Consider the following 25,547-nt stretch of genomic DNA (forward strand, 5'->3'; position numbering starts at 1 on the left):
AGTTTAAACATAAACTCCAATATTTCTGTCAGTACGTCACAAAAAATTTTAAGATTCCCACATGGAGACCTATAACAATTTATTAAAATACATTTTTGGTTATTGCCTCTCCAAGAGATGCCACATGGTTAGCTAGATATAAATCTTTGAAAATTAGAGAATCTCTAACCCAGATGACCACGCCACCTTTTTGGTGGTATGTTCTACAGAAAGAGCTCGCTAGAGTGAAGCCTGGTATACATATGCTGTTTACAGAATCTGGTTTTTCATTTATCTCAGTCAAACATAAAAAGTTTAATTTTTTGTAAAAATATGTGTCGCAATGAAGTTCGTTTATCTTGTAAGGATTAATGCTAGCAATATTGAGAACTAACAGATTCGATGAAAAAGAATTACAGTTTATGTTTTGGTTGATTGCTTTTTCACAAACTCGAAAAAACGTTGTACACATGCCCCAAAGGATCAAATCTTAGGATCCACAGCCTTTCTAAAATTATGTTCAAAAATTTAAATTTTAAAGGAATTGTAAATACTAGGGTATTTGGGAGTAATACTTTCACATTTTACTTCCGAAAAGTGCATTTTCAACAGTTCCGTTAAATCATGAGGCGAGGTCTGCAGATCAATTCTGTAAACATGTAGATGTGTCAGTTTGGGGACACTTTTACACGAGAATCTCAATCATAACTTCCGACAACCATTTGTCGTCTTCGCTTTCTCCCGACCGCTTCCTTCCACTGCCCATCTTGCTGGTTTTCCGTGGTGGTGTTAGATGATCCCGACGGTGTAGGTGTGACATTTCAATCCGACTTATCGGAATTTATGTCAATATATTTTCTTAATTTCAATGTATTTTCGACCTGGTTTATTCCATCACTCACATGTTGATGACTAATAACTGTTTGTTTATTGTTATCTATTTTCGTTTTGTCTGTAGTATCAGCTTTTTTGGATGATTTTCTTTCGGCCTTATTTTTTGGATCTACTACCGAGTTAATGGCAGATGGTTTTTGCGTTGAAAGATGTGAATCTGTATTGACCACTTTTAACAGATTTATATGATCATTCAAAATTTTTATTTGTTCTCGTAATTCACAAATTACGACGTCTTTCTGATTTATTATATATTTGAATAGATTAAAGTCTACCTTGTCATAGTCTTGGTCATCCATGGTATCAAAAAAATGTTCCATATCACAGACTTCAGTGCTCATACAGCAGTTTATCACTTTGTTGCTGATGAATTTCACATTTTTTTTGTTTTGCACAACCTGGGTGATATACGTTGTGACACTTTTCACATTTTAAAACTTGTTTCACGATAGAGTGTTTGCATTTATTGCAATTATTGAGAGAAGTGTTCGACTGTACGTCCGACTCGCCCGCCATATTGTTTAGAGTACCAACATTACGTTTTATGTGAATTTCTCGATAAGTATAGCTCGGGACTGAGTAATGGCCGGTGGGAGAAATCGTACAAACATACTTATTGTATTGTTTGTACGATACAGTAAAATAAATTGAAAGTTTTATTTTCATTTTTGAATACAATATTTCATAAAAAATGAATTTTATAAACTAAAATTTCTCCATAAAACCTTTTTTTTTCAAAAATAACGATATTTGACTTTCTTATTTCTCTACGCTATTGTATGCTCAACTCTTCACCGTAATTGGCTAAAAAGATCACATGTCAAATACTAATGGCATGTGCGTCTTCAATCATGTTCTCATATGGTCCTTGACTAGAACTTAAATCTGATACTTCTGAATGCCTTGCTTTTATTGTAGAATCTTCAATAACATATTATTTTATGAATATATTTTTTCTCCATCTAGATTGTACGAAAAAAAAATTGAGGTAGTTCAGGGAAGTCCATAGATGATGTCGTTGAATGGAAAGTAGTCATGCTCATTTTTTATTCTGGATTATTCTTCAAGGACAGTTTTAAATCTGTTTTTCCGTTAATCAGTTAAATTCAAATAATACATTCATATTGTATACTGTCCAGTATTTGATCATAATTTTTTTCTTTTGGGCACTGTTTTTTTCTAGTTTCCTGTTTGCAGTGCAGAACTGTCTCGAACAAAAAATTATATACTTCAAAATACTCAGTTAAAGTTCAATAAATATTTTGTTACGTAGAGCTTTCAGAAGTTTGAGGTGGAGAGAAATTGATAATTTTACAAAAAGGCAACATACAGAGTTTATAGATCAGCATGGAAACAGAAAAATTTCACAACAATTTATATTTTATTCAATATTCAATAACTTAAAACCAAAACACAATAAAAAAAGCATGATGAAGACACTTTCCAACTGTACAACACAAACAAATTATCATGCCAAGTAACCACTTATATATTTTGACTCCTTCAATAGTCCTTTAAACTCATGTCCAAATACTTTGCCAATGAATGTTTCCAAGAGGAGTTTTTGAACCTTTTGTACTACGGACGAAATATTGTACTAAGGAAACATTTTCTAATAATAATGATTATCTGAGAAACAACCCCACTTCAAGATGTTTTTATAAAAAAGGGAATTTGACATATAACGCTTCATGTGCTACTAATTTTTAATTATTTCTCATCTTGATCGAAACAGAAATTTATGCCAAAGGTTAATTCTGAATATAAAGTTATTAATAAAAAATTTCATATGATACAGATTTTAGTGATTGCACAGTAGGGGTTGGTAGAGCCACACTTCATTGCCCTCCTTGAAGCTCACAAATTCGTGAACAATTTCCGGTCTCTCCTTCAGGTCATTCACATACTCTGAAAGAGGTACCTCTTGAGATTCATCGAAAGGACTGCCATACAATACATCTATCAGAAGCTTCAGTTCCCTACCAGTTAACAACATGGATGATGTATAACATGCCACGTCATGTTGGGAGCTCCTGTATGCCAACAGAAAAAGAGGAACCAATTTATCCCACTCTCTTTGGATTTCGGAGACAAACATCGAGAGGTAGTTATTGCTGATGGTGCGATTATGTCTCTCGACCATTCCATCGGATTGTGGGTGAAGAGCAGTTGTTCTTGTCTTCTTTATTCCCAACAGAGTCATCATTTCCTTCCATAAATCCGATTCGAAGTTACGGCCCTGATGCGAGTGTAGTTCGTGGGTACTTCGTGTCTGGCAATTACGTTCTGCAACAGGGCTTCTGCCACCGTTTTAGCCTCTTGATTGGGTAAGGCTACTTCAGGCCATTTGGAAAAGTAGTCCGTCACAACCATAAGATACTTGTTACCGGATGTGGTCATAGGGAATGGTCCCAAAATGTCGACTGCGATTCTCACGAAAGGGCACCCACCAAGGTACTGCTTCAACTTTCCTCTTTGCCTTGTCTTTGGACCCCTTCTCGAAGAGCATAGGTCACAGCGCTTACACCACTTTTCCACGTTTCGACGGCAATTGATCCAATAGTACCTCTCACGCACTCTCGCTAGAGTTCTATTTACTCCGAAATGCCCTCCAGTGCGACCATAGTGAAGCTGTTCGAGGATACTCGGGATACACGTCTTAGTAAGGATCATCTGGAATTTATGGGTTCTTCCATCCGGGCTTTCCCATTTCCAAGTGAGTAGGTCATTTTGAATGCTCATGGAGTCCCACTGGAGCTAGTAACCCTTTTCCTGCTGGTCGTGCCTGGAAATCTTTTACCATTCCGGTCTCACTCCTTTGGCAATCCATTCTCGCAGTTTTCAAAACGGGATCCTCCTTCTGCGCTACGATGATGTCTTGCCTCGTTAGGAGGGTAGTGTCACCCTCAGAGGCTCTTAACGACCGTACCACACCATGGTCAGGTGATTTCTCAAATTGTCTGTCCGTATCCCTGAACAAGGGACCCTTACAGGTTGCTACCCTCCGGGTCAGAGGGAACCCAAAGCGGCGAGAGGTAGGGGAGTTTACCTCCCTATTAGAGCTGTCCATAAAGTAGTATCTGCCCGCTACCTTATCACGTCTGGAGGGAAGTTCTTCTTTTGGTAATTGGGTATCCTTGTCCTCCTGGCGTTGGCAAACTTTGCATCCGGATGTCAGGCATGGTCTTCTTCAGAGGCTATCTGCGTTTCCGTGATTCTTTCCTTTCCGATTTTGAATTTCAAAGTCTTAAGTTGGTAACTTTTCAATCCACCTTGCTATTTATCCTTCTGGTATTCTGAAGTTGAAGAGCCAGCTGAGTGGTCTAACCGGATCAAAAATTTACGGCCATATAAAAAGAAATGGTAGTGATCCACTTCTTTGACCACTGCGAGGAGTTCTTTTCTAGTAACGCAGTAATTTTTTTCAGACGTTCCCAGGGACTTACTAAAATAGCTGATGCCGACTTCTTCTTCCTCCTGTACCTGGGAAAGTACGGCTCTTATTCCATGTTGGGATGCATCCGTGTCCAGTATAAACAAGCCCTCCTCCTTTGGGTATGCCAGGATCGGTGTGCTGGTCAAATGTCTCTTCAGGCCAGCAAATGCTTGCTGGCAGTCTGGAAACCAAATGAAAGGTATTCTCTTTTCAGCTAAGCTATGCAGCGATCTGGCGACTTTTCCAAAGTCCTTCACGAAACGCCGGTAATAGCTACAGAGTCCAAGGAAGCTTCTCACGTCGTGCTTGCTCTTCGGTATTGGCCATTCTTGCACTACCTTGATATTCTCTGGATCTGTTTCAACTCCTTTTAAAGACACAACGTGTCCCAAGAAATTCACCTTTTCCTGGAAGAGGCAGCACTCCTCAAGTGTGACAGATATTCGTCAAAACTTTTTACGGTGACTATAATGTCATCAAGACAGACCAAGCATGTTTTCCAGGTAAGTCCTCTCAGCATCAACTCCAGCAAGCGTTCAAATGTTGCGTTGCATAACCCAAACGGCATAAACTTAAACTGGTACAATCCATTGCCGGTGGAGAAGGCAGTCTTATCTTTATCCTCGGGGCGAACGGCCACCTGCCCATATCCGCTTTTCAGATCTAGTGTTGAGACCCATCTGCATTCAGCCAAGATGTTCAGGGTGTCATCTATTCTAGGGAGAGGGTAACTGTCCTTTCTGGTGATATCATTAAGACTCCTGAAGTCTACGCAAAATCTCGTCGATCCATCTTTCTTAGTCAGTAACACAACAGATGACGACCAGGAGCTGTTTGATTCCTCGATTATTCCTTCCTCCAACACGTCCTTAACAATGGATGCCGGTTCGTCTTGCTTTGCGAAGGGAAGACGTCTCGGTAGTTGACGTATGGGCTTGGAATCACCAGTATCGATGCGATGTTTCACTAAATCCGTTCGACGAATGATTTTGCCCTTCACTAACATATCGTTCTCCTGTTCGACGAATCGGGTGGCCTTGCATAGTTCTTCTTCAGACAGATGACTCCACGTCTTCCTGAATGCGGGTTGCGGTGGAGGGTCGAATAGACCCACTCACTTTGGACCTAACCTAACCTAACGTCTTCTTGAGTCTATGAGTTCCTTTGCGGGTTGTTGAGCAGGCTGTGAAGGTACTTCTTTCTCGGTTCTGGCGATTTTCACGATCGGTTCGCAGGTGCCTATTACTTGCCCTTTCTTGAGAGTCACCCTGTTATTATTAGAGTTGATTATTCTTACTGGAATGGTCTGATTGTTACCATTCACCAGGGATCTGACCACGATAATTCCTGATTCAGAGCCATTGGATGGCTCTATCAATACTGTACTCAAGCGGCTAGGTCCAGCAATTTCCGCTTGAATAAATTTCTCGGTGTTGGAAGAGATTCTGGAATCTTCCAGTATTACCACCTTGGCGCTGCCAAAAGGCTGCGAGGGTACGTCGAGCAAAATTTCCTCATTTCCGACTTTCAGCAGTTTATTCCTTATATCCACCACAAATCCGTAGGGGAGCATGATGTCTAGTCCCAGAATGAACTCGTCGACGATGTCAACCACTAATACCTTAGTTTCTATTTCGCAATTTCCAAGCCTCAGTCTCACTTCAGCTTCTCCATAGACTGTTAATCTATCTCCAGTGGCTATTTCCAGAACCGATAATTTCTTCAAACTGCTTCTGTTGGAAATGTCGGCTTTTATTACTGACCTCGTTGATCCAGTATTGATGGTAAAAAGGCACTGATGATTATTCAGGAATCCGTTGACAACCAAGCTATTACTGTTGCATCCAATCATGGAAATGGAATACCTGGGGGCTTGTGATGCAGCAGCCAATGGACCTCTCTTAACGCAGACCTCAAAACCTGACTGCAACCCCAAAATCCTGTTCTTCATATAATATATCCAGTCACGAATTATCCTGCCTACAGGCAAATTTACCTAAAGCAACAAAAGTACCTGTATTGAGGCGTTCGGACCGTATGAAAAGACACACAACAGGATAACACGTTCAGATAGAAGAGTGCCTAGAAGATGACAGCACGACCAGCTATCGAAAGCGCTCGCAGATAATCAAATAGAAGTCATAGAGCTTCAAATCCTTTTTGTAACTTACATTAATAGTAATATATATAATGTTTATCAACTGTCATTATTTCATGTTTTTCTATCTGTTTTTGAACCTTTTTATATTTTATTCTCACGTTAGTAAGTTCTCCATATTTATATATTTTTTACAAGATATATAATCTTACTATTGTAGTTGTGCTGACGAAGGTGTGAAATATACCGAAAGCTAGACATATAACAAAGAGTTTTCTTTGTAACATCCCAGCTATTGACTGCAACCTCACGAATTGATCCGATTTATAGTTATACAGTGCTAGTCAAAAGTCCCCTCCCCCCCTCGTATCTTTTGAACGGGTATACTTCTAATAATGATATTTGGAGGGTGGAAATAAACGGATGTAGGCTTCTTAACTGGTCATAACAGGTGACGCAATAGTCATAAATGACGTCACAAGGCCACTGTGACCAAAAATTTTAAATGGGACCCTATGGCAAGTGACAGCTCGTTTGAAAGGTATTGAAAATACCTTTTCAGTCATACCAATTTTGTTTGGGTTTCGGCTGATTTTGATTGATAAATTGAAGAAATACGAAAATTATAGTTTCGCATTCAATTAATAAAGATTTAAGAACCAGTTCTTATAATAAGTGTTCAAAATGTGCTCCATCTACTTCCTGGCAGTAATGCATCCTATTGCTAAACTCTTGTCGTACTCGTCCCAGTGTGTCAGCGGAAATTGCCCTACATTCTTCAACAATTCGTTGTTTTAGAATGGCAATACTGTCAGGTGCTGTAGCGTAAACCTTAGATTTCAAGTACCCCCATAGAAAAAAATCTAATGGTGTAAGGTCCGGTGACTGAGCTGGCCATTCGATCGAACCTCGTCGTCCAATCCATCTACCACGATATTCTTCATCTAGGTAACGTCTTACTGCACCGTAATAGTGTGCAGGAGCACCATCTTGTTGAAACGTTATTTCCAAGTTGTCGAATTCATCTGGATTATCTTCTAGAATTTCAAGAATTAACGCCTCAATATCAGTTTGTAACATCTCCAGATACAATTCACCGGTTAAGTTAGCATTGAGAAAAAGAGGCCCAACTATGTGGTTTCCCAAAATACCTGCCCAAACATTTATTTTTTCTGGAAATTGAGTATGTTTTTCACGAAAGATGTGAGGATTTGTGTCACTCCAATACCTCACATTTTGAGTGTTAACATTTCCATTGAGAAAGAAAGTACTTTCGTCACTAAAACAAATTGTCTGTATGTAGCCTGGTTGTTGGTTCATTTTATCGGACATAGTTTCACAGAATTCTAGTCTTCGGTCGGGGTCATCATCTGAAAGTTGGTGCACCATTTTTAATTTGTATGGATGAATTTTGTTTTTAGCCAACACCCTATGTACTGTCCTTTGACTGACTTCACAGATAGACGCAACTTGGGCTGTGGAAGAAGTAGGGTTCACTACCATTTCTCCAAGTATGTCAATTTTTTTGTCATCACTAATTGTTGGTCGACCAGATCGTTTGGCATCTTGAACACTACCTGATGCTTTAAACTTCCGAAGAAGCTCCCTCAAATAAACCCTCGATATAGGGCGATCGGGGTACCTCTCATTAAACAGTCGTTCCGCTGCATGGAAATTGTTTCTACATTCACCAATTATTAAGATAGCTGCTACTTTGTCGGCTACAGTACGTACCATTTTGCCTATGTAAACACTTAAACGTCTCGTTAAACAATAGCTTAGGTAAATTTTCAAGGTATAAACACTTTTGACAAGTAGATAATTCAAACACGTCAACCTTTTTGACAATGAACCAGAGGCGTACTTTAAAATCTTTATTAATTAAATGCGAAACAATAATTTTCGTATTTCTTCAATTTATCAATCAAAATCAGCCGAAACCCAAACAAAATTAGTATGACTGAATAGGTATTTTCAATACCTTTCAAACGAGCTGTCACTTGCCATAGGGTCCCATTTAAAATTTTTGGTCACAGTGGCCTTGTAACGTCATTTATGACTATTGCATCACCTGTTATGACCAGTTAAGAAGCCTACATCCGTTTATTTCCACCCTCCAAATTTCATTATTATAAGTATACCCGTTCCAAAGATACGAGGGAGGGAGGGGACTTTTGACTAGTTTCGGGCTCACCAACGTTTCCCACTGTATATAGTGTTTTTTGGACATGTTATCATGTGAAATGACGTTTAGCAAATTTTCGGTTGGGCCGACCATTACACCATATACACATAGCTGATACACCACCTACTTTCACAAAACTTCGCCAGGAGGCGTGGCTGTGTAATTGTATACACCTGATGTGAATAGTGTCTTTGTGAGCCCAGGTTTATACGAACACTTTCAATGGATAGCATGTTGGTCAGCCCACAATCGGGCAACGCTGCACTTGCATTTCATGATTTTAACTAGATTGTCGTGGTGCAGAATTTCGATAATAGAGATGGAAAATTTTTTGAGAGATGTAGAATTTTATGAAAAAGTTCCTGATTTGTATGTTTTTTGTACAAGCGTTCGTGTGCGTGCATCACCCTATATCTATACAAGCAATTTAGATCAGGAATTGTTTCGCATATAAAAGTTTTATTAGAGCTTCGTAACATATTCACTTGTAGAAAAATGCTTGATCTGAACTCATACTTTCCCACATTTGACTACTTACCCGAAATCAGCTTTTTTCGGATAACGGTGTCGAGTACGAATGTGTACTGTTTCCGTTCTAGTTAGGATAATAATAATATAATTACTAACAGTGCGTTATTCCATTTAGCTTGTCGAAGCAATTTTAACCTCTGCACTATCTTAGATATAAAAATTTGAATATATTATAAGTTGAAAATATCAATATAGTGTTCGGAATCACACGTTAAAATGTAAGACCTCGTTAATCTATAGCTAGTACAAGTTTATACTTCTGAGGGTTGTCGTTCGTAGGGGTGCGACAGACATATTTTAAACCGTTTCCTGTTTGTATTTTCAAATGTAGATTTTCAAATTCTAATTATTTGGCATGGACGCCTCAACAGAAATCGCGTTGTGTAAATCAATTTTAGACATTAAGCGGGAAACTTCGGATTTGACTTTGAAATTGTAGATTTGAAAACCTGACTGCACAAAAATAATCGAAGTGTGACTGAGTAGAAATGAGTAGATGAGAAATGACATTTTTTTCACAAACGAAAAATTTAAAAAGTGATGAATGATCTGGTAATGAATTTATTGAGAAATGAATAATGAATATCCAGAATGTCTACAGTTTCAATAAATTCTATATAAAAATCCGCAGCAGCACTACGGATTTCCGATATATAATTTAGTTCAAAAATTGGGTAAAAATCGCAATAAGTATGTTTTCTATGACGAAATGAAATTCTGAGTGACTAGCATAAGGTAAGATATAATTTGTGAAACAGATATTAGTAATAAGTTTCAATTCTCTTTTTCTTAGCAGTAGTTTTTTCGAAAACTCCCTTTCAGTTTTTGTAGGTATGATGTTGTTCAGGTTGAACATAATGAAGTGGACATTAAACCAATGTTTTTTTATTATGTTGACTGTTCATGACGATGAATACGTCATATCATCATCGATTATAACCTGCAGCAGACATTTCAATCAAAATAAAAACGACTTGGAATATTTCAGCACAGAAAAAATTTGATCAGGTTGAATAAACATTTATTTGAATGGAGTATTATTCTTCAATTTGAGAACTGCTGACAAAAATTGTTCGGTAAACTAATAAACACGTAGTATGAAAAAATAACATAATTTCTAATGAAATGAAACTACAACATGGGTAAAAAAATATCAAATGAAAATTATTAACATTATTTCTTCTTTCTATAACAACAGTAAACGTATTCTTTGATTGCAGCCCTGTTTCTATTTTTTAATAATGATGAATATTTCTTTTCCTTATATTTTAGATACAAACAAGAACTAATTCAATTCTAGCACTTCTTTTTTTTCGGAGCGAAAAACTTTTTGACTATATTTCGTTTTCCTCCTTAGACCAAGTTTGTTTTTGAGAAGGTTTTATTGTTTTCAAAACTGTGCGTGTCTGATGATCTGAAATGAGATCAGTGTGTTGAAAAACTCTATCAAGATATCAAACGGGTTGAAAATGGATCCAAAAATGAATGATAAAAATAAAAAATGGAAGGACGATACTGAAAAGTGATTTGACTCATTTCCAACCTATACTCAGAGATACGGATGATTCCAAAACAACTCAAAATATAAATAGATGATTGCATATAGGGAATTTTTTTCAAAAGTTGCCACGTTCAATATCTCCATAAGACAGTAATGTAAATTTCCAGAAACACCTAATTTTTGTGAAATAATATAAGGTATCGCTAAGATGCGTACACACTCCTCTTCAAAATATCAAACAAAATAACCCCATATATGCCATCTATTGGATAAGTGATTTTATCAGGAATTCAACGATGATTTTTCAGGGTTGATTTCTAATTTACTGTGAAAAAGGACCTTGAAGTATAAGTGAACGACTTTTTAGATTAATTGATATAATCTCTCACAAAAACGTATACAACAATTATTTCTATTGTCAAGTTCCTAACAGAAAACAACTTTTGTCGCGTTGAATTATATATGTCGGATTTTTGGCAAAGTTTCTCACACAAAACACTTCAAAATACTTTCTAAAACTCACAGCCAAAAATGTTCCACTAAACAGTTTTATAAAAACGCGACACGTGTTTCGCCATACAATGGCTTCTTCGGGCGTATCTTTATCTACTATATTTTACAAATTTAATGCTTGGTATACCTAATTTTAAAATATAAAGTACCTACATTTCAAGTACTTGAGTTTGTAATGGATTAAATGACCTGAGCTTATGTCCCAGTCCCCACATTTGAAAAATATTCAGTAACGGTTATTCAATTCTAATTGATCATTTAGTTAGTTACCCGAATTCTTGAATCTATTGATTGCTTGACATTTTAGAAGATTGAATTTCAAACTCTTCTCTTCTAAATATAACATGTCATATTCATGACTGAACTCATGTACTTCTGCTAAAAGGTGGTTTGCAAATGTGAAATTGGTCTTTCTATTCACAAAATTACATCTAAGCTTTTAATTCTTTGGAAAATAATCTCCCTGTTTGGCCATTATAGAGTTTTGGGCAAGAGCCACAACTCAGCTGATATACTCCTGATCTATCCGATACCGATGTTTTGTCTTTATTGTTTTTAATAAATGCACTTACACTATTATTCAGACTATTACTATTTCTGTGAGCTAAGTTTACGCAGTCTTTCTTCAAAAAAATATTATTGGTTGGTTCAGCCAAAAATGACAATGTCTCATAACTGACGTTATCGCATCTTGAATTTGGGTAGATATGGTCCATGGCTTGTTTTTGTAGTTTTTGTTTGATTTGTTTGGTCAAACTCAGCTCTCTCTGGAAATTATTCAATAGTCTATGAAGAATATTATTGAATGCAGCAACTTTATGCTGGTAAGAGTGTGTAGAGGAATTATGTATGATAATGTCCGTGTAAGGTGGTTTGTGGAAAATTGCAAATTCATGTTCATTGTTATTTTTTGTAATGGTTGAGTCAAGGTAATTTAATGAATTATTTACCTTCCTCTCAGTGGTAAATTTTATTGACGGGTGGATGGAATTGACATATTCAACGAACTTGCCTACTTGCTTTTCTGTAATGATTTCATTATTCACTAGTGATAAATGGATATCGTAATGCTTGAAGAAATACATGCATAATGAATATTTAATACAACAGTCCTGAACAAACTGTAACATCTATTTGATAAAAAAAAATTGATGAGCTTCCGTGAAGTATCATATTTATTCTAATATTTGCTACTTTCTACACACATTCACATCAAATCTATATACCAAATTTGGAACATCCATTCGAACTAAAAATGAAAACACAGGAAAATAATATTTCATTTGAGTTAGGAATTGGAAAATAGTGAATTACTTAAAATTAAGTAGATTCTATGATATTTATTTGTAATCGTCATATACCTATATATTCTCTAATTATTCTCTAAGTATACCAAAATATTGGCAAGCCAATTAACAAAATAGCATTAGGACCATTGCAAAGATCGTAACGGTTCTCAAAGAGTTTCGCGCCAAAATAGTTAACGCGTGTCAAACAATTGCAGATTTCGTAGGAATACTGAAACTTTAATGAAATGAATAAAAACACTTTTGACTAATTACCTTTATTTGATTTTATTTATATGATCGTTTTCGGGTTTGACCCCATTATCAAGTATTACCTTACCTATAAATTTCGTCGCCGCTGATATATACCATTATTTTTTGAAGAGAAATTTTGATGATCATAATATCCTCCATTTCATAAATTTATTATCGGATGAAAAGTGCAATTTTCTATACTTCACTGAATTTGACTTCGATACTAAATTTTCCCATTTTCATGATGTTTTTTTTCAAGCTTTTGATATATCCTTTCCTAAACAGTTTCAAAAAATTAAACACATTCAAAATTCAAGTAGACACAAACCATGGATTACTAAGGATATCGTTGAAGAAGGTATATTACTCAGAGATATTTATAATTTGAACAAAAGCCAAACCAATGTACATTTATTGGGTCAATATAAGCAACACTTAAAAAATCATAGACAAAAAATTGTGCTCTCAAAAAGTCAATACTTTAATAATCAATTCCTCAAGGCTCAACATAAATCTGAAGCTGCCTGGTCTATCATCAGGAAAAATACTATTATAAACGATTCATCTAAGACATTGGCGATGGTGTACTTGTTGACGATGGTCCCGGTATATCTCAAGCATTTAGTAGTTATTTTGTCGATTCAGTGGAGTCATTAGTAAAAAGTACTGCACCTGGTGGCATTGAAAATCGTTGTGTAAAAACTGAGAGTCTTTTCCTCTATCCAATAGATGAAACTGAACTCGTGGAAATAATTAAATTCGCATGTTCGAAAAATTCCAGTGGGGTTGATGAATTGCCAGGCAATGTTTTAATGAAGGCTGCTTTGAAAATAATGGAACCTCTGATTTATCTAATCAATTTATCTTTCTCTGAAGGTATTTTTCCTTCCCGAATTAAGCAAGCAATGGTCGTCCCAGTCTATAAAAAAAGCGATAAGCATGTAATGTCGAACTACAGAGGTATTGCTTTACTATTACTATTACTACTACTTATTTACTATTACTATTACTATTCGAAAATATTTGAAGAATCATATCAAAACTTGTGTCCTTTATCGTATCTGACAACCAATATGGGTTTCAATTGGGCTTGTCAACCCAGGATGCCATCCTTTCTCTACATAATCATGTATTATCAAATTTCGACAACGATGAAAAATCACTTAGTGTTCTTTTCGACTTGACACGAGCGTTTGATATCAGTCATCATGGTCTTCTTCTTGATGAACTGTTTGGCATGGGCGTTCGTGGTCCAAGTCTGAAATGGATTGAAACCTATTCAACTGGTCGTACACAGGTTGTTAAAGTTAGGCTTCAGACTGGGTCATTTTTCTCTGAATTTCGAAACGTTGTTACAGGAGTGCCCCAAGGTAGTGTTTTGGGGCCGACACTATTTATTTTATTTGTTATTGACCTTTCAAAAATTAATCATCCACAGCGCTCTATACAATTTGCTGATGACACATCTTTTACTGTCAGTGGTTCGGAATGTGAAACATTGTCAGTAAGAGCAAATGATGCTGTATTCAACATGCAAATTTATTGTTCTAAGAATGGCTTGATTCTGAATAATCTTAAAATCAACACCATTTTCTTTACAATTCAGGAAACTGATTGTAGTGTTTTGGTTAGGTCTGAGATTAAAAATATTGAACAGGTAAACTATAAAAAATTTTTAGGAGTTTTTATTGATTCCCAACTCAATTGGAATCATCATGTTGATTTCATACTGAAGAAATTAGCGACACATTGTTTCGTTATATGGAATCTGCGTAATTTTGTGTCTATTGAAATTCTTAAAAGTTAATATTATGCATATATTTACTCTGCCCTCAATTACTGTATTATTTGTTTTGGCAACTGCAATAGAATCAATGACTTATTAATTTTCCAGAAAAAAAATATTAAAACAATTTGTTTTAAAAAAAAACTCGATTCCTGTAAACCACTATTTGCAAAGTTGAATATATTAACTGTTACTTGCATGTGTTTTTTTAATTGCGTAATCTACGTTAAATCAAATTGCTCCAAGTTTTAGAACAGAGATGATACATGTCTTCTTTCAGGCTTCACCCTGAGAAAAAACTATAACATTTTAATTCCTAGTCATAAGTTAGCCAAGGTGACTAATGGACCTCATATCATGTCAAAAAAACTGTACAACAAGCTCCCAATATCCATTAAAAATAACTAGTGTAAAGCTCTCTAAACAACAGATATATCGTTGTGTGTTGTGTGTCAAATGTGTAATGTGCAGTACAATAAAACAGTTTTTCTCTGTTTAAATACTCTCAATTAAAACAATTGTTGCATACCATAAGGAAGATAAATCGCCTAGCTATAAACTGAGTTATAATTCAACCTAAAATAGTTTGTGTTAACTGATTTAATTTGTTTAAAACAATCTAGGGGCAATAACAAATCAGTAATTGTGAACTAAAAACAATTAAAAGATAGATCACAAAAAAGTGGAGATAACGTACAGACATCTGAAAAACCTGTGTTCTTATAGTACAGGAGCTTATAGCCAAAATAAATACTATAAATGGATCCCAAAAAGTGTGCCAAATGTGATACTGAGGAAACTAGTCAAGTACTCTTTCCCTGTGACTCTTGTAGAACATTGTTATGTGGACCCTGTGGTAGCTTGACTGCTTCAGAAATTAAGTGTCTTGCACTCAAGAAAAGAAAGCTAATTTTTCTCTGTGAAAACTGTGAAACTGGTTTTTGGAAAGTTCCTGAAATGATGAGGGAGTTGAAAGAAGTGAAGGATTACTTGGTACAGTTGAAAAATAATCCAGTCCCAGCTGACAAATCTGATATCCTTCCATTAGGTTCCACCGAACAAATTATGGCTGAAGTCTGCGAAAGACAGAAAAGAGCTTCGAATGTAATCGTTCTCAATATTAATGAATCTAAACAAAATTCACATTCAAATAGAACTGCTGACGACAAAAACACTATAAGGGACCTGCTTGCAGATGTTCCTGTAGATACTACAAATATTAGCACATATAGACTAGGTAAATTTGATCAAAGCAAGAATAGGCCCATCAAGGTGTGTTTCTCATCCCCGGAAGAAGCGTTAGTAGTCCTAAGAAATAAGAAGTTTTTAAAAGTACAAAGTGTCAAAATATTTGCTGATCAAACTAAAATACAAAGGGACTATTTTCTCAATGTTAAAAGAAAATTAGAAGAATACAAGAATAGTGGTCAAAATAAAATTATTAGGTATATAAATAATATTCCCACAATTGTTGATGCTATAAATAAACAAAAAAACTGACTGAAAGTCCTAATATAGTATACAAGGCTGACATCATTTACATGAATGCTGAGAGTTTTCTAGCCCACAAAGATCAAATAATTAGAGAAATATTTTGTTATTATCCATCAATGGTAATATTAAGTGAAGCCAGATGTACAGATAGTGTTCTTGATAGCGAAATTGTCATTTCAGGGTATTCTATCGTTAGATGTGATTCTAACAGCAGACATACTGGAGGAGTACTTATATATGTAAGAGGGGATATAAGTTATTCGTTAAAAGGAAAATATATACTGGATACCAATTACTGGTGCCAATTTATCAAAATTGAATTGAATAACACTAAATGGTTAGTAGGTGGACTCTACCATTCTCCAAATTCAAGTCATGATGTGTTCCTGGACAAATTTGAAGAATGGTGTGAGGACTACTTCATGAGAAATAAAAAGTGTCTTTTGATTGGTGACGTAAATATAGATTATCTTAGTAATACTACTCACGGCAAAAAAGTTAAAAATATAATGATGACTTTTGGTATCGAACAACTTGTTTGTGATTCGACAAGAATAACCTCTAATAGTTCTTCATTGATTGATTATGCGATATCAAATCAGAGTGGTCTAAAAGTTTGTGTTCACCATGAGCCTAAGATTACTGATCATTCAATAATTTCCGTTATTATACAAAATAGTGACTTTGCAATATCTACACCTTTTTTCACACGGAGATTAAATGATGAGGTTTTTCATAGTATCAACCTGAGGCTGATTGAATGTGAATGGTTGAAAACCTCCACTGATGTGAATGAGATTTACCATAATATTGAATCGGAGTGTAGATTAATTTTAAATGAGATAGCACCCATTATCGAAATCAAAAACAAACAAAATCAGGTACCTTGGTACGATGATGAGATAAAATCATTTTCAAAACAAAGAGACAAATTGTATAAAGATTTCAGAAAAACTTCCAATGCCAATAAAGAGGAGTTGTGGAATAAATATAAATCAAAACGAAATGAGGTTGTTAATTTACTGAAAATAAAAAAATTGCAATACTTTGAAAATAAAATTGATTCAAATAAAAATGACCCTAAAGAAATGTGGAAAACTATTAAAAAATTAACAAAAGGTGAGAAGCAGCATATGAACTTCAAGTGCATTAACTTTAGCACTGATGGCACTATATCAAGGGTAAAAACTGAGCAAGATGCTGCCAATAAGTTTAATTCGTTCTATGTTGATAGCATTGAGCGGATCTCTAGTTCTATCATCTCTGAAGAAAAGTGGTCTCAGAAAAATCTTAAACCAGTGGTAGCTAGTTTTCCTGAATTTGAAAGTGTAAACCTAAGTAAGTTGAGATCTACTATATTTTCTCTCAAAAAAAAGGCAGTATTGAGGAAGTAATTAGTGTCAGGTTTTTGAGAGAAACGTTTTATACTGGTGGAATTGTCTTCCTGAACTTGATAAATACTTCACTTGCAAATGGTAGTTTTCCCAACCAATTGAAACTCAGTACTATAATGCCCATTCCTAAAATTAATAACGCAATAGAAATGTCTGACTATAGGGCCATAAATACTTTACCAACTATAGAGAAACTCTTAGAAATAATAGTGCACGAACAAATAACTCAGTACTTCAGTAAGAATGATCTGTTTATGGGTAACCAATCTGGTTTTAGAGAACATCATTCATGTGAAACTGCCCTTCAGTTAACAATATCGAAATGGAAGCAGGTACTTGATGATGGTAAATATGTAGTGGCAGTATTTCTTGACTTCAAAAGAGCGTTTGAGACCATCGACAGAGAAATTTTACTTCTAAAATTGAAATATTATGGCATTCAGAGTAAAGTATTGAATTGGTTCAAAGAATATCTCAGTAATAGATCTCAAAGAACCAAAATAGGCAACTCTTATTCAAACGAAATTATTAATAATTTTGGTGTACCTCAAGGCAGTGTGCTGGGACCACTGCTTTTTATAATATATTTGAATGATCTCAATTATGTGCAAGGTCATGATTTTCTGAATTTATTCGCGGAAGACACATTGGTTGCATGTTATGGTCACAATCTTAACGAAACAATAACTCGAATGAACCAAGTATTAAAAAAATATGAAACCTATCTGGGAACTAATAAACTAAAATTAAATACAAAAAAAACCAAAGCCATGATTCTCAGTAATAAACATAAATTAAAGTATGTGGACTATGAGTCTCTACAACTTACCATTGATCATGACAAGATTGAATGGGTAACCGAGTTTAAATACTTAGGTTTCATAATAGATGACTCACTAACACTGAACGCTCATAGCGATTACATTTGCAAAAAAATTTCGAAAAAACTCTTCTTTTTTTCTAGGATATCATCTCAAGTGTCTTTATTTTCAAAGATAACTATATATAGAAGCATTATACAGCCACATTTTGATTACTGTTCTAGTCTTCTATATCTCTTGGACAAAAACAACAAACAAAAATTAGAAAAATTACAAAATCGAGGAATGCGAATAATCTTGATGTGTAATAGATATACTCCCATTCAAATTATGCTAAATACTCTAAATTGGTATAGTGTAACGCAAAGACTATTTTATATGTCAATGATGTTCATTTATAAAATCACAAAGAATTTATTACCAAGTTACTTCAAGTCTTTTATTACTTATAACAATCAAATTCACCGTTATGATACAAGGACTAATAATGAATTTCATATAGCTAGAACCAAAACTAAAAATTCTATGATATCATTATTTTTCAGGGGACTGAATGATTTCAACGAACTCCCTCAAGACATTAAATGCTCGGTCACTATCGATAGTTTCAAATATCAGCTAAAAAAACATATAAGGTCACTGGATATTTATTAATTTTTTTCGTTCTTTTAACTTTCTTTTCTTTCTTTTTAGCTTTTAAAATACTTTTAACTTTATACACACACATTCATATGTTTCACTGTTTTACACTTATTTTGAAGAATATTTTTTTAACAGATTGATATAAAAATTGTTTTTATCTATTTGTATTTTATTACTAGTAGCTATTATAATTGATGTATTCATATATTTCGCGATATTGACAATTTTTTCACATTTATCATAATTTTTAAGATTTGTATGTATATTAGGAATTCCTATTTCAAATAAAGATATATATATAAAAAAAAAAAAAAAAAACTAAAAAGTTTGGAAAGTATTATGTGAAAAGGTATTTTATTCGCTTGATGAATTTTTTCAGTCTGATTTGGAATTTTAAATTTTAATTTTTGTACCCCTTTTATGGTCTGAATGTTATGTAATATATCATATAATTATGTTGTTTTATGATTGTGACCTCATTGTAATTGTACTGAGTTATGTGACTTTTTCCATGCCGTCCCTAGGTCTACGGAAATAAAGATTTTTGATTTGTTTTGAAGTATTGAAAAAATACTTAATAATGCGGGGTCAAACCCGAAACTGGTCGTATACATAAAATCAACTAGTGGTACTTAGACAAAAGTGTTTTTATTCATTTCATTAAAGTGATAAACAAGTAATCAATCATACATAATACAGAAACTATATGAAACATAAATAGTCAATAGTAACGGCATCTTTTTCTTTTCCTAATATATTTTTTCCGGTAAACTAACACATAGTTTACCTCTGAAAAACTGGATTTGCCAGGATTTTAAAAACACTTGATACCCTCACGATGAAATCCAATGATACACTGAAATGGATCGCGTTCCTGGTCAGCCCTTCGATGTGGCAGCATTGTACGGCTGACCAAGATGCTCTTCATATAGCGATTTGTATAACTATGGGCTGACCAACAGCATGGGGCTGACAAAGGTTTAAAGGATATGTAAAATTTTTATTTTCAGAAAAAATCTACCCCTCTGATGGGCCTATTAATAAAATCATACCACTGAAGAGTATTCCGAAAAGTATATACCTAAATATATTCGGGAAGTGCTGGGTGGACCAACGCCCCGTTCATATACCGGGCTGACCAATATGCAATGAACAAATATATATATATATATATATATATATATATATATATATATATATATATATATATATATATATATATATATATATATATGCATATATATACAGGGTGTTTCAGAATTCGACGGACAAACTTATACCACGTCATTCCTCTTGCAAAATGATGAAAAATGAGGTAGGACATGTGTGTCCGGAAATGAGCCGTTTCAGAAATACAGGGCGTTGAAGTTGCAAAATAAAAAGACCCTTTTCGTCGTAGCTCCCGGACTAAAAGGAATAAATTAATGAAACTCAGCAAATCGATTACGAGCTAGAATGTGCTTCCTCCAGTGGTATGTTTGCTTCAGTATCAGTAGTCAGTGGCGTTCCAGCGGGGTAATAGCTTATATTTCCCCCCTTATTTTTTACGCCACTGACTTTATATCCACAACCGTCTTTTTTTTGAATTCCTTGATCAATTTTACGTAAAAACCAAATAAACATTCACTATGAAAAAACCAGTAGTTTTCGAGAAAAATTGAGTTGAACTGATACGTGCATTCTCATATGGGAATATTAATAATCGAGTAAAATAATCGAAATTCCAAAACCGAAATTATTTGAACTCTTTCATCATTCTACCATTCATTGTGTGCTTGAAAAATTATTCACTTCGGCAACATATTGTGGATTTTCTACCATTTTATCAACTTTTTTTGCAGATATGTTGTGAGCCCGCAGACCTACTGAATGGCTTTACCTCGAGATTTATTTTTTAATAAAATGTTCCATCCAAACGATTTTCAAAGACAATTACGAATAGTTGGCAAAACTGAACTCAGAATGTTTTATCGAATTATCTTCTCTCACTGGGTAAAAATCCAAGTTTTATCGATTAACCAAAATACCATTACTTGTTTCAACCTTAGCCATCTACAATGTTTCCTGGGCATATCTATTATAGTTTTGTTAGATAACTGTACCGATATTCTCGAGTTCTTCAGCCACTGGTTGAATAGTTTCAGAATACATTCACGTGACTTATAACAATCTTTGATCCACCTAAGCAATGAGGATTACTTTATTCATTGACAACAATAAATTTGTTAGGGGGCTGTGGAAACGAAATGAGATTCGTATGACACTTCCAAGTTAACGTAGCTGTCAGAAAGTGTTTGATTGTGTATTTCGTATAATAAAAATGAATTTTACATTCGAAGAATTAGCGGACATGCACCTTATTTATGGAAAATCGGGACGAAATGGAAGGTTGGCACAAAGAATGTATCGTGAAAATTTTCCTGGAAGAAATAGAATTCCTAATTGGAAAACGTTCGAAAACGTGGACAGAAGACTCAGGGAAACAGGAAGTTTTTTAATTACCAGAAGGAATGCAGGTATACAGAGAACTGTAAGAAATTATATCACAGAAGAGGAGATATTGAACTATGCTGCTGAACATCCGTCTGAAAGTAGTAGATCTATAGCTAGAGTGCTGCATGTGTCTTCATCATCTGTTTGGAGGACTTTGCATGAACAGCAGTTATACCCATATCGACTGAGAAAAGTTCAGGCACTGAAACCAGAGGACTATCCAGATCGAATTGAATTTTCTTGATGGTTTTTAAGTATGTGGAGAAATAATCCGGAATTTATCAAGCAAGTGTTATACACTGATGAGGCAAAATTCACAAGGGAAGGTATTTTCAATTCTCGCAATAGCCATATTTGGGCCGAGGAAAATCCTTTTGCTATTCATCCTCATGGCCATCAAACAAAATTTTCATTGAATGTTTGGGCAGGAATAGTAGAAAACCGTTTAGTTGGTCCTTATCTTTTACCAGATAATTTGAATGGGGACAATTATAGCACTTTCTTGGGAGAAGTATTGCCTGAATTGTTAGAAGATGTTCCTCTGAATATCCGGAATGGAATGTGGTTTCAGCACGACGGTGCTTCTGTTCATTTTTCGTTAGCTGCTAGAGAGTACCTAAATCGGAAATTCGGTGACAATTGGATTGGTCGAGGTGGACCCCACAAATGGCCTGCCAGATCACCAGATTTGAATCCTGTTGACTATTTTCTTTGGGGTCATATGAAGTCACTGGTTTATGAAACAGAACCAAAAAGCCAAGAAGAATTAGTCGCCCGCATTCAAGCTGCATCGATAACGATTGCCGAAAATTTAGAATCATTTGAAAAAGTGCGATTTTCTATGTTGCGCCGTTGCAGATCGTGTATAAGTGTTGACGAAAAAAATTTCGAACAATTACCCTATTGATTATTCATCAGATGTTCTCATTATTATTCAAAAGCACATTTGAATTTTCAATGTAAATTTCAAAAAGAAATTCGTGTTTATGACTCACTGTTCTAGAATTTCAACAGTATTGTTTCTTATCACATTATCTAAAATATGTGTAGAGAAGGTATATTTTGAACATGATATTTCTACTCAAAGATGAATTATGAGTACCGATATCCAATTAAGAGTTATGTAATTAGCTGTAAATAGACAACTTCCATTTCTTCATTTATTTAAAAAACTTCATTTACTGACTAGAGTTAGCGAAGATCTTATCAGATGGTTATTCAAATAAATTGACTTCTTCCAAATACATTTCTTTTCTTCAGGCGTATAATTAGAGTCTACTGGTAAAATTTTGTTTTTCGGCTTCATTTGTGAAAATTTGAAAACACTGTATACTTTGAGAATGTTTTTCATTTTCTTATTAATGAATATTCTTCAAGATATTTACGATTCTACAAAGAAAAGTGTGATTTCACGAATGGGAAAGACAGGATAATTGTGAACAAAAAATAATTTTCCCAAAATCCAGAATAATGGTGTTATTTTAGGATTATTGGAGCCTAACTCAGTCGAGATTCCGAATGATCGCAAATTTTATTTGGGGTCACTTTTTTTCAGATCACAAAGTCACTCGAAGATCTGAGAACAATGAAAACATTTCAACAATGAAATCTATTGACAAGCATGAAAATAAGCCTCAAGAGTTATGATTTGTCATTACAATATGCTAAACATAACAAAAATTGGTACGATGATAGAAAACCCACAATAATTACCATCACTTGCAAGCGCTAAATTAATGGTAAAATCATAAAAGAGTTCAAATAATTTTGGTTTTGGAATTTCGATTATTTTAATCGATTATTCCCATATAAGAATGCACGTATCAGTTCAACTCAATTTTTCTCGAAAACTACTGGTTTTTTCATAGTGAATGTTTATTTGGTTTTTACGTAAAATTGATCAAGGAATTCAAAAAAAAGACGGTTGTGGATATAAAGTCAGTGGCGTAAAAAATAAGGGGGGAAATATAAGCTATTACCCCGCTGGAACGCCACTGGCTACTGATACTGAAGCAAACATACCACTGGAGGAAGCACATTCTAGCTCGTAATCGATTTGATGAGTTTCATTAATTTATTCCTTTTAGTCCGGGAGCTACGACGAAAAGGGTCTTTTTATTTTGCAACTTCAACGCCCTGTATTTCTGAAACGGCTAATTTCCAGACACACATGTCCTACCTCATTTTTCATCATTTTGCAAGAGGAATGACGTGGTATAAGTTTGTCCGTCGAATTCTAAAACACCCTATATATATATATATATATATATATATATATATATATATATATATATATATATATAGAGATATGCATTCCACAAATACAGATACACCACAGTCACAAGTGTTTCTAACTATTGGCCTCATTACCGTGGCAACACTTGATTACCAACAGGAGCCAACCACATTTTTATAGTTTCAGTTAGAAAACCTAGCAATCTTGAGTTTCGGGGGTAACCATCTATAACCAGTTACGAACAACAATCCCCAGTTATCAAAACTTGTGCAAGCTGAGAATTAGTGACGTCTCATCTTTCACAAGGTGATTCCTGGCACATATCAGACAATACATGGCGAACATTGTTCATCCCACAATTTGGATCAAACCAACGTTTTAGAGTTAACGACTCACGCCAACCTAGGGGCTACTGCAGATGAAATTCCCACAATACAAACAAATTTTGTTTAAATAAAAATGAAAGTCTATTTAGTGTTTTTTTATTTGTGAAACCACCTCAATTACCCAAAAGTTAATTGAAATTATATATCAAACTAGTTTTCTTTTGCCTAATATTAGCAACACACTTGTAATTTTTGAGTATTGGTGATTAGATAATCTACTTTTTCAATGTGCGGTCTCCACTAAAATCGAGTGTGTTGTCTGTGTGAGGGTTCTCACAAAAAATCATGCAATCTTTGTACATTACTCAAAATTCGCTTGAATAAAGTTGTCAGTGTATAGTTAGACGACTGGTTGGCTTACTTCCTTACAAGGATTATGTTTTGAGGGAAAAATATAGAAAACGTTATTATAACCAGTCAGTCTTAATTTTTTTATCTTCAACACAACGTTATGTAGTCTTCGACATTTTTACTTATTAATAATCAACATAACACACTCTTATTTAAGAAAAAAATATTAATTGCATCTTAAAAATACTTAAAATAGGTGAGGTGATTATTTAAGTAGATGTAGATCCTTCTTTTGAATATTATTGATGGTTTTTCAAGAATATTAAACATAAAATTATTTATTTAGGTTGTTACCTAATATCACAATAGGTACTTAATATTTATGTAATAAACAAAGTAAATCACAAAGTGAATCTCGAGTCATGACATGATTAGGCACTGAACATTACCGATCACAGCGCGGGAACTTCCGAATGCAGTTTCGGTTTCGGTCGTAGTTTCGGCAGGTTTGCCGCCGAAACCGAAACTAAACCGAAACCAGTTTTTTTGCCGAAACTCGATCGAAACCGAACATTCGGTCGGACACTATTTCAATCCCTTCACATAGTAATTTTAATTAAGTTTACATTTTTTACATACCGCCTACACAACCATTGTCCCTCTGGTATGTACGGTACACCATAACAATCCTGATGAACAGCCAAGTTACACATATCACAAAAAAGAATAACATTGGTATTTTGGCATTCCCCATCCATGCAAATGCAGCAAACAGCATCGTCATCAACCACTGATCCAGAATGTCCATTGACCGATGCCTAGAAAAAAATCAAAATTTAAAAATCATAATTTGATGAATCATAATAGTTGAATTCGTAAATTTTGTACTTCAAGTCTTCATTATCTCCTAATGATGTTAACTTTGTTATCGAAATGCGCGTCAAGAGTGTTTTTGTTCGTGTGTGGGAAAAGTTTTCTTCAGATTCATTTCATGCTAAAGATCAAGTACTATTCATCCAAGTCTGACCTGGTATCAGTTCTAAAGATTTTAAAATGAAAGAGTTTATTGAAATAGGGTTGTTCACCTAATTGTACATAAAATGTCAATAAATTTGTAATAGAAAGCAGAAGCCTAAATAAAAAAAAAACTTAAATGGATCTATATAGATAAGTCAACTGATACTACTGGTCTGACAGATTGTCTGATGCACAACTTCGGGCTACAGGTGAAATAAAACAGCAATTACAGGTTTGGTGACGAAAATATTTTCAAGTACTACATCAGTATGACAAAATGATGGTAGTCAGGGTCTCTTCACATATATA

At 34.6% G+C, this 25,547-nt stretch overlaps 1 protein-coding gene across 1 annotated transcript in view; it reads right to left on the minus strand.

The window, feature by feature from the left end:
• Br140 (bromodomain-containing protein 140) overlaps nt 1-25,547 on the minus strand; it is a 95,732-nt gene that overhangs the window by 55,952 nt on the left and 14,233 nt on the right. The window contains exon 5 of the mRNA XM_074178501.1: nt 24,861-25,039. Within this exon, the coding sequence (XP_074034602.1) occupies nt 24,861-25,039 (179 nt within the window). The remainder of the gene's footprint in view (nt 1-24,860; nt 25,040-25,547) is intronic.

This window comes from Leptinotarsa decemlineata, unplaced genomic scaffold (assembly GCF_025532065.1).
Source record: "Leptinotarsa decemlineata unplaced genomic scaffold, Ldec_3_MD MMD2_tig00003902_RagTag_RagTag, whole genome shotgun sequence".
Classification (NCBI taxonomy): domain Eukaryota; kingdom Metazoa; phylum Arthropoda; class Insecta; order Coleoptera; family Chrysomelidae; genus Leptinotarsa; species Leptinotarsa decemlineata.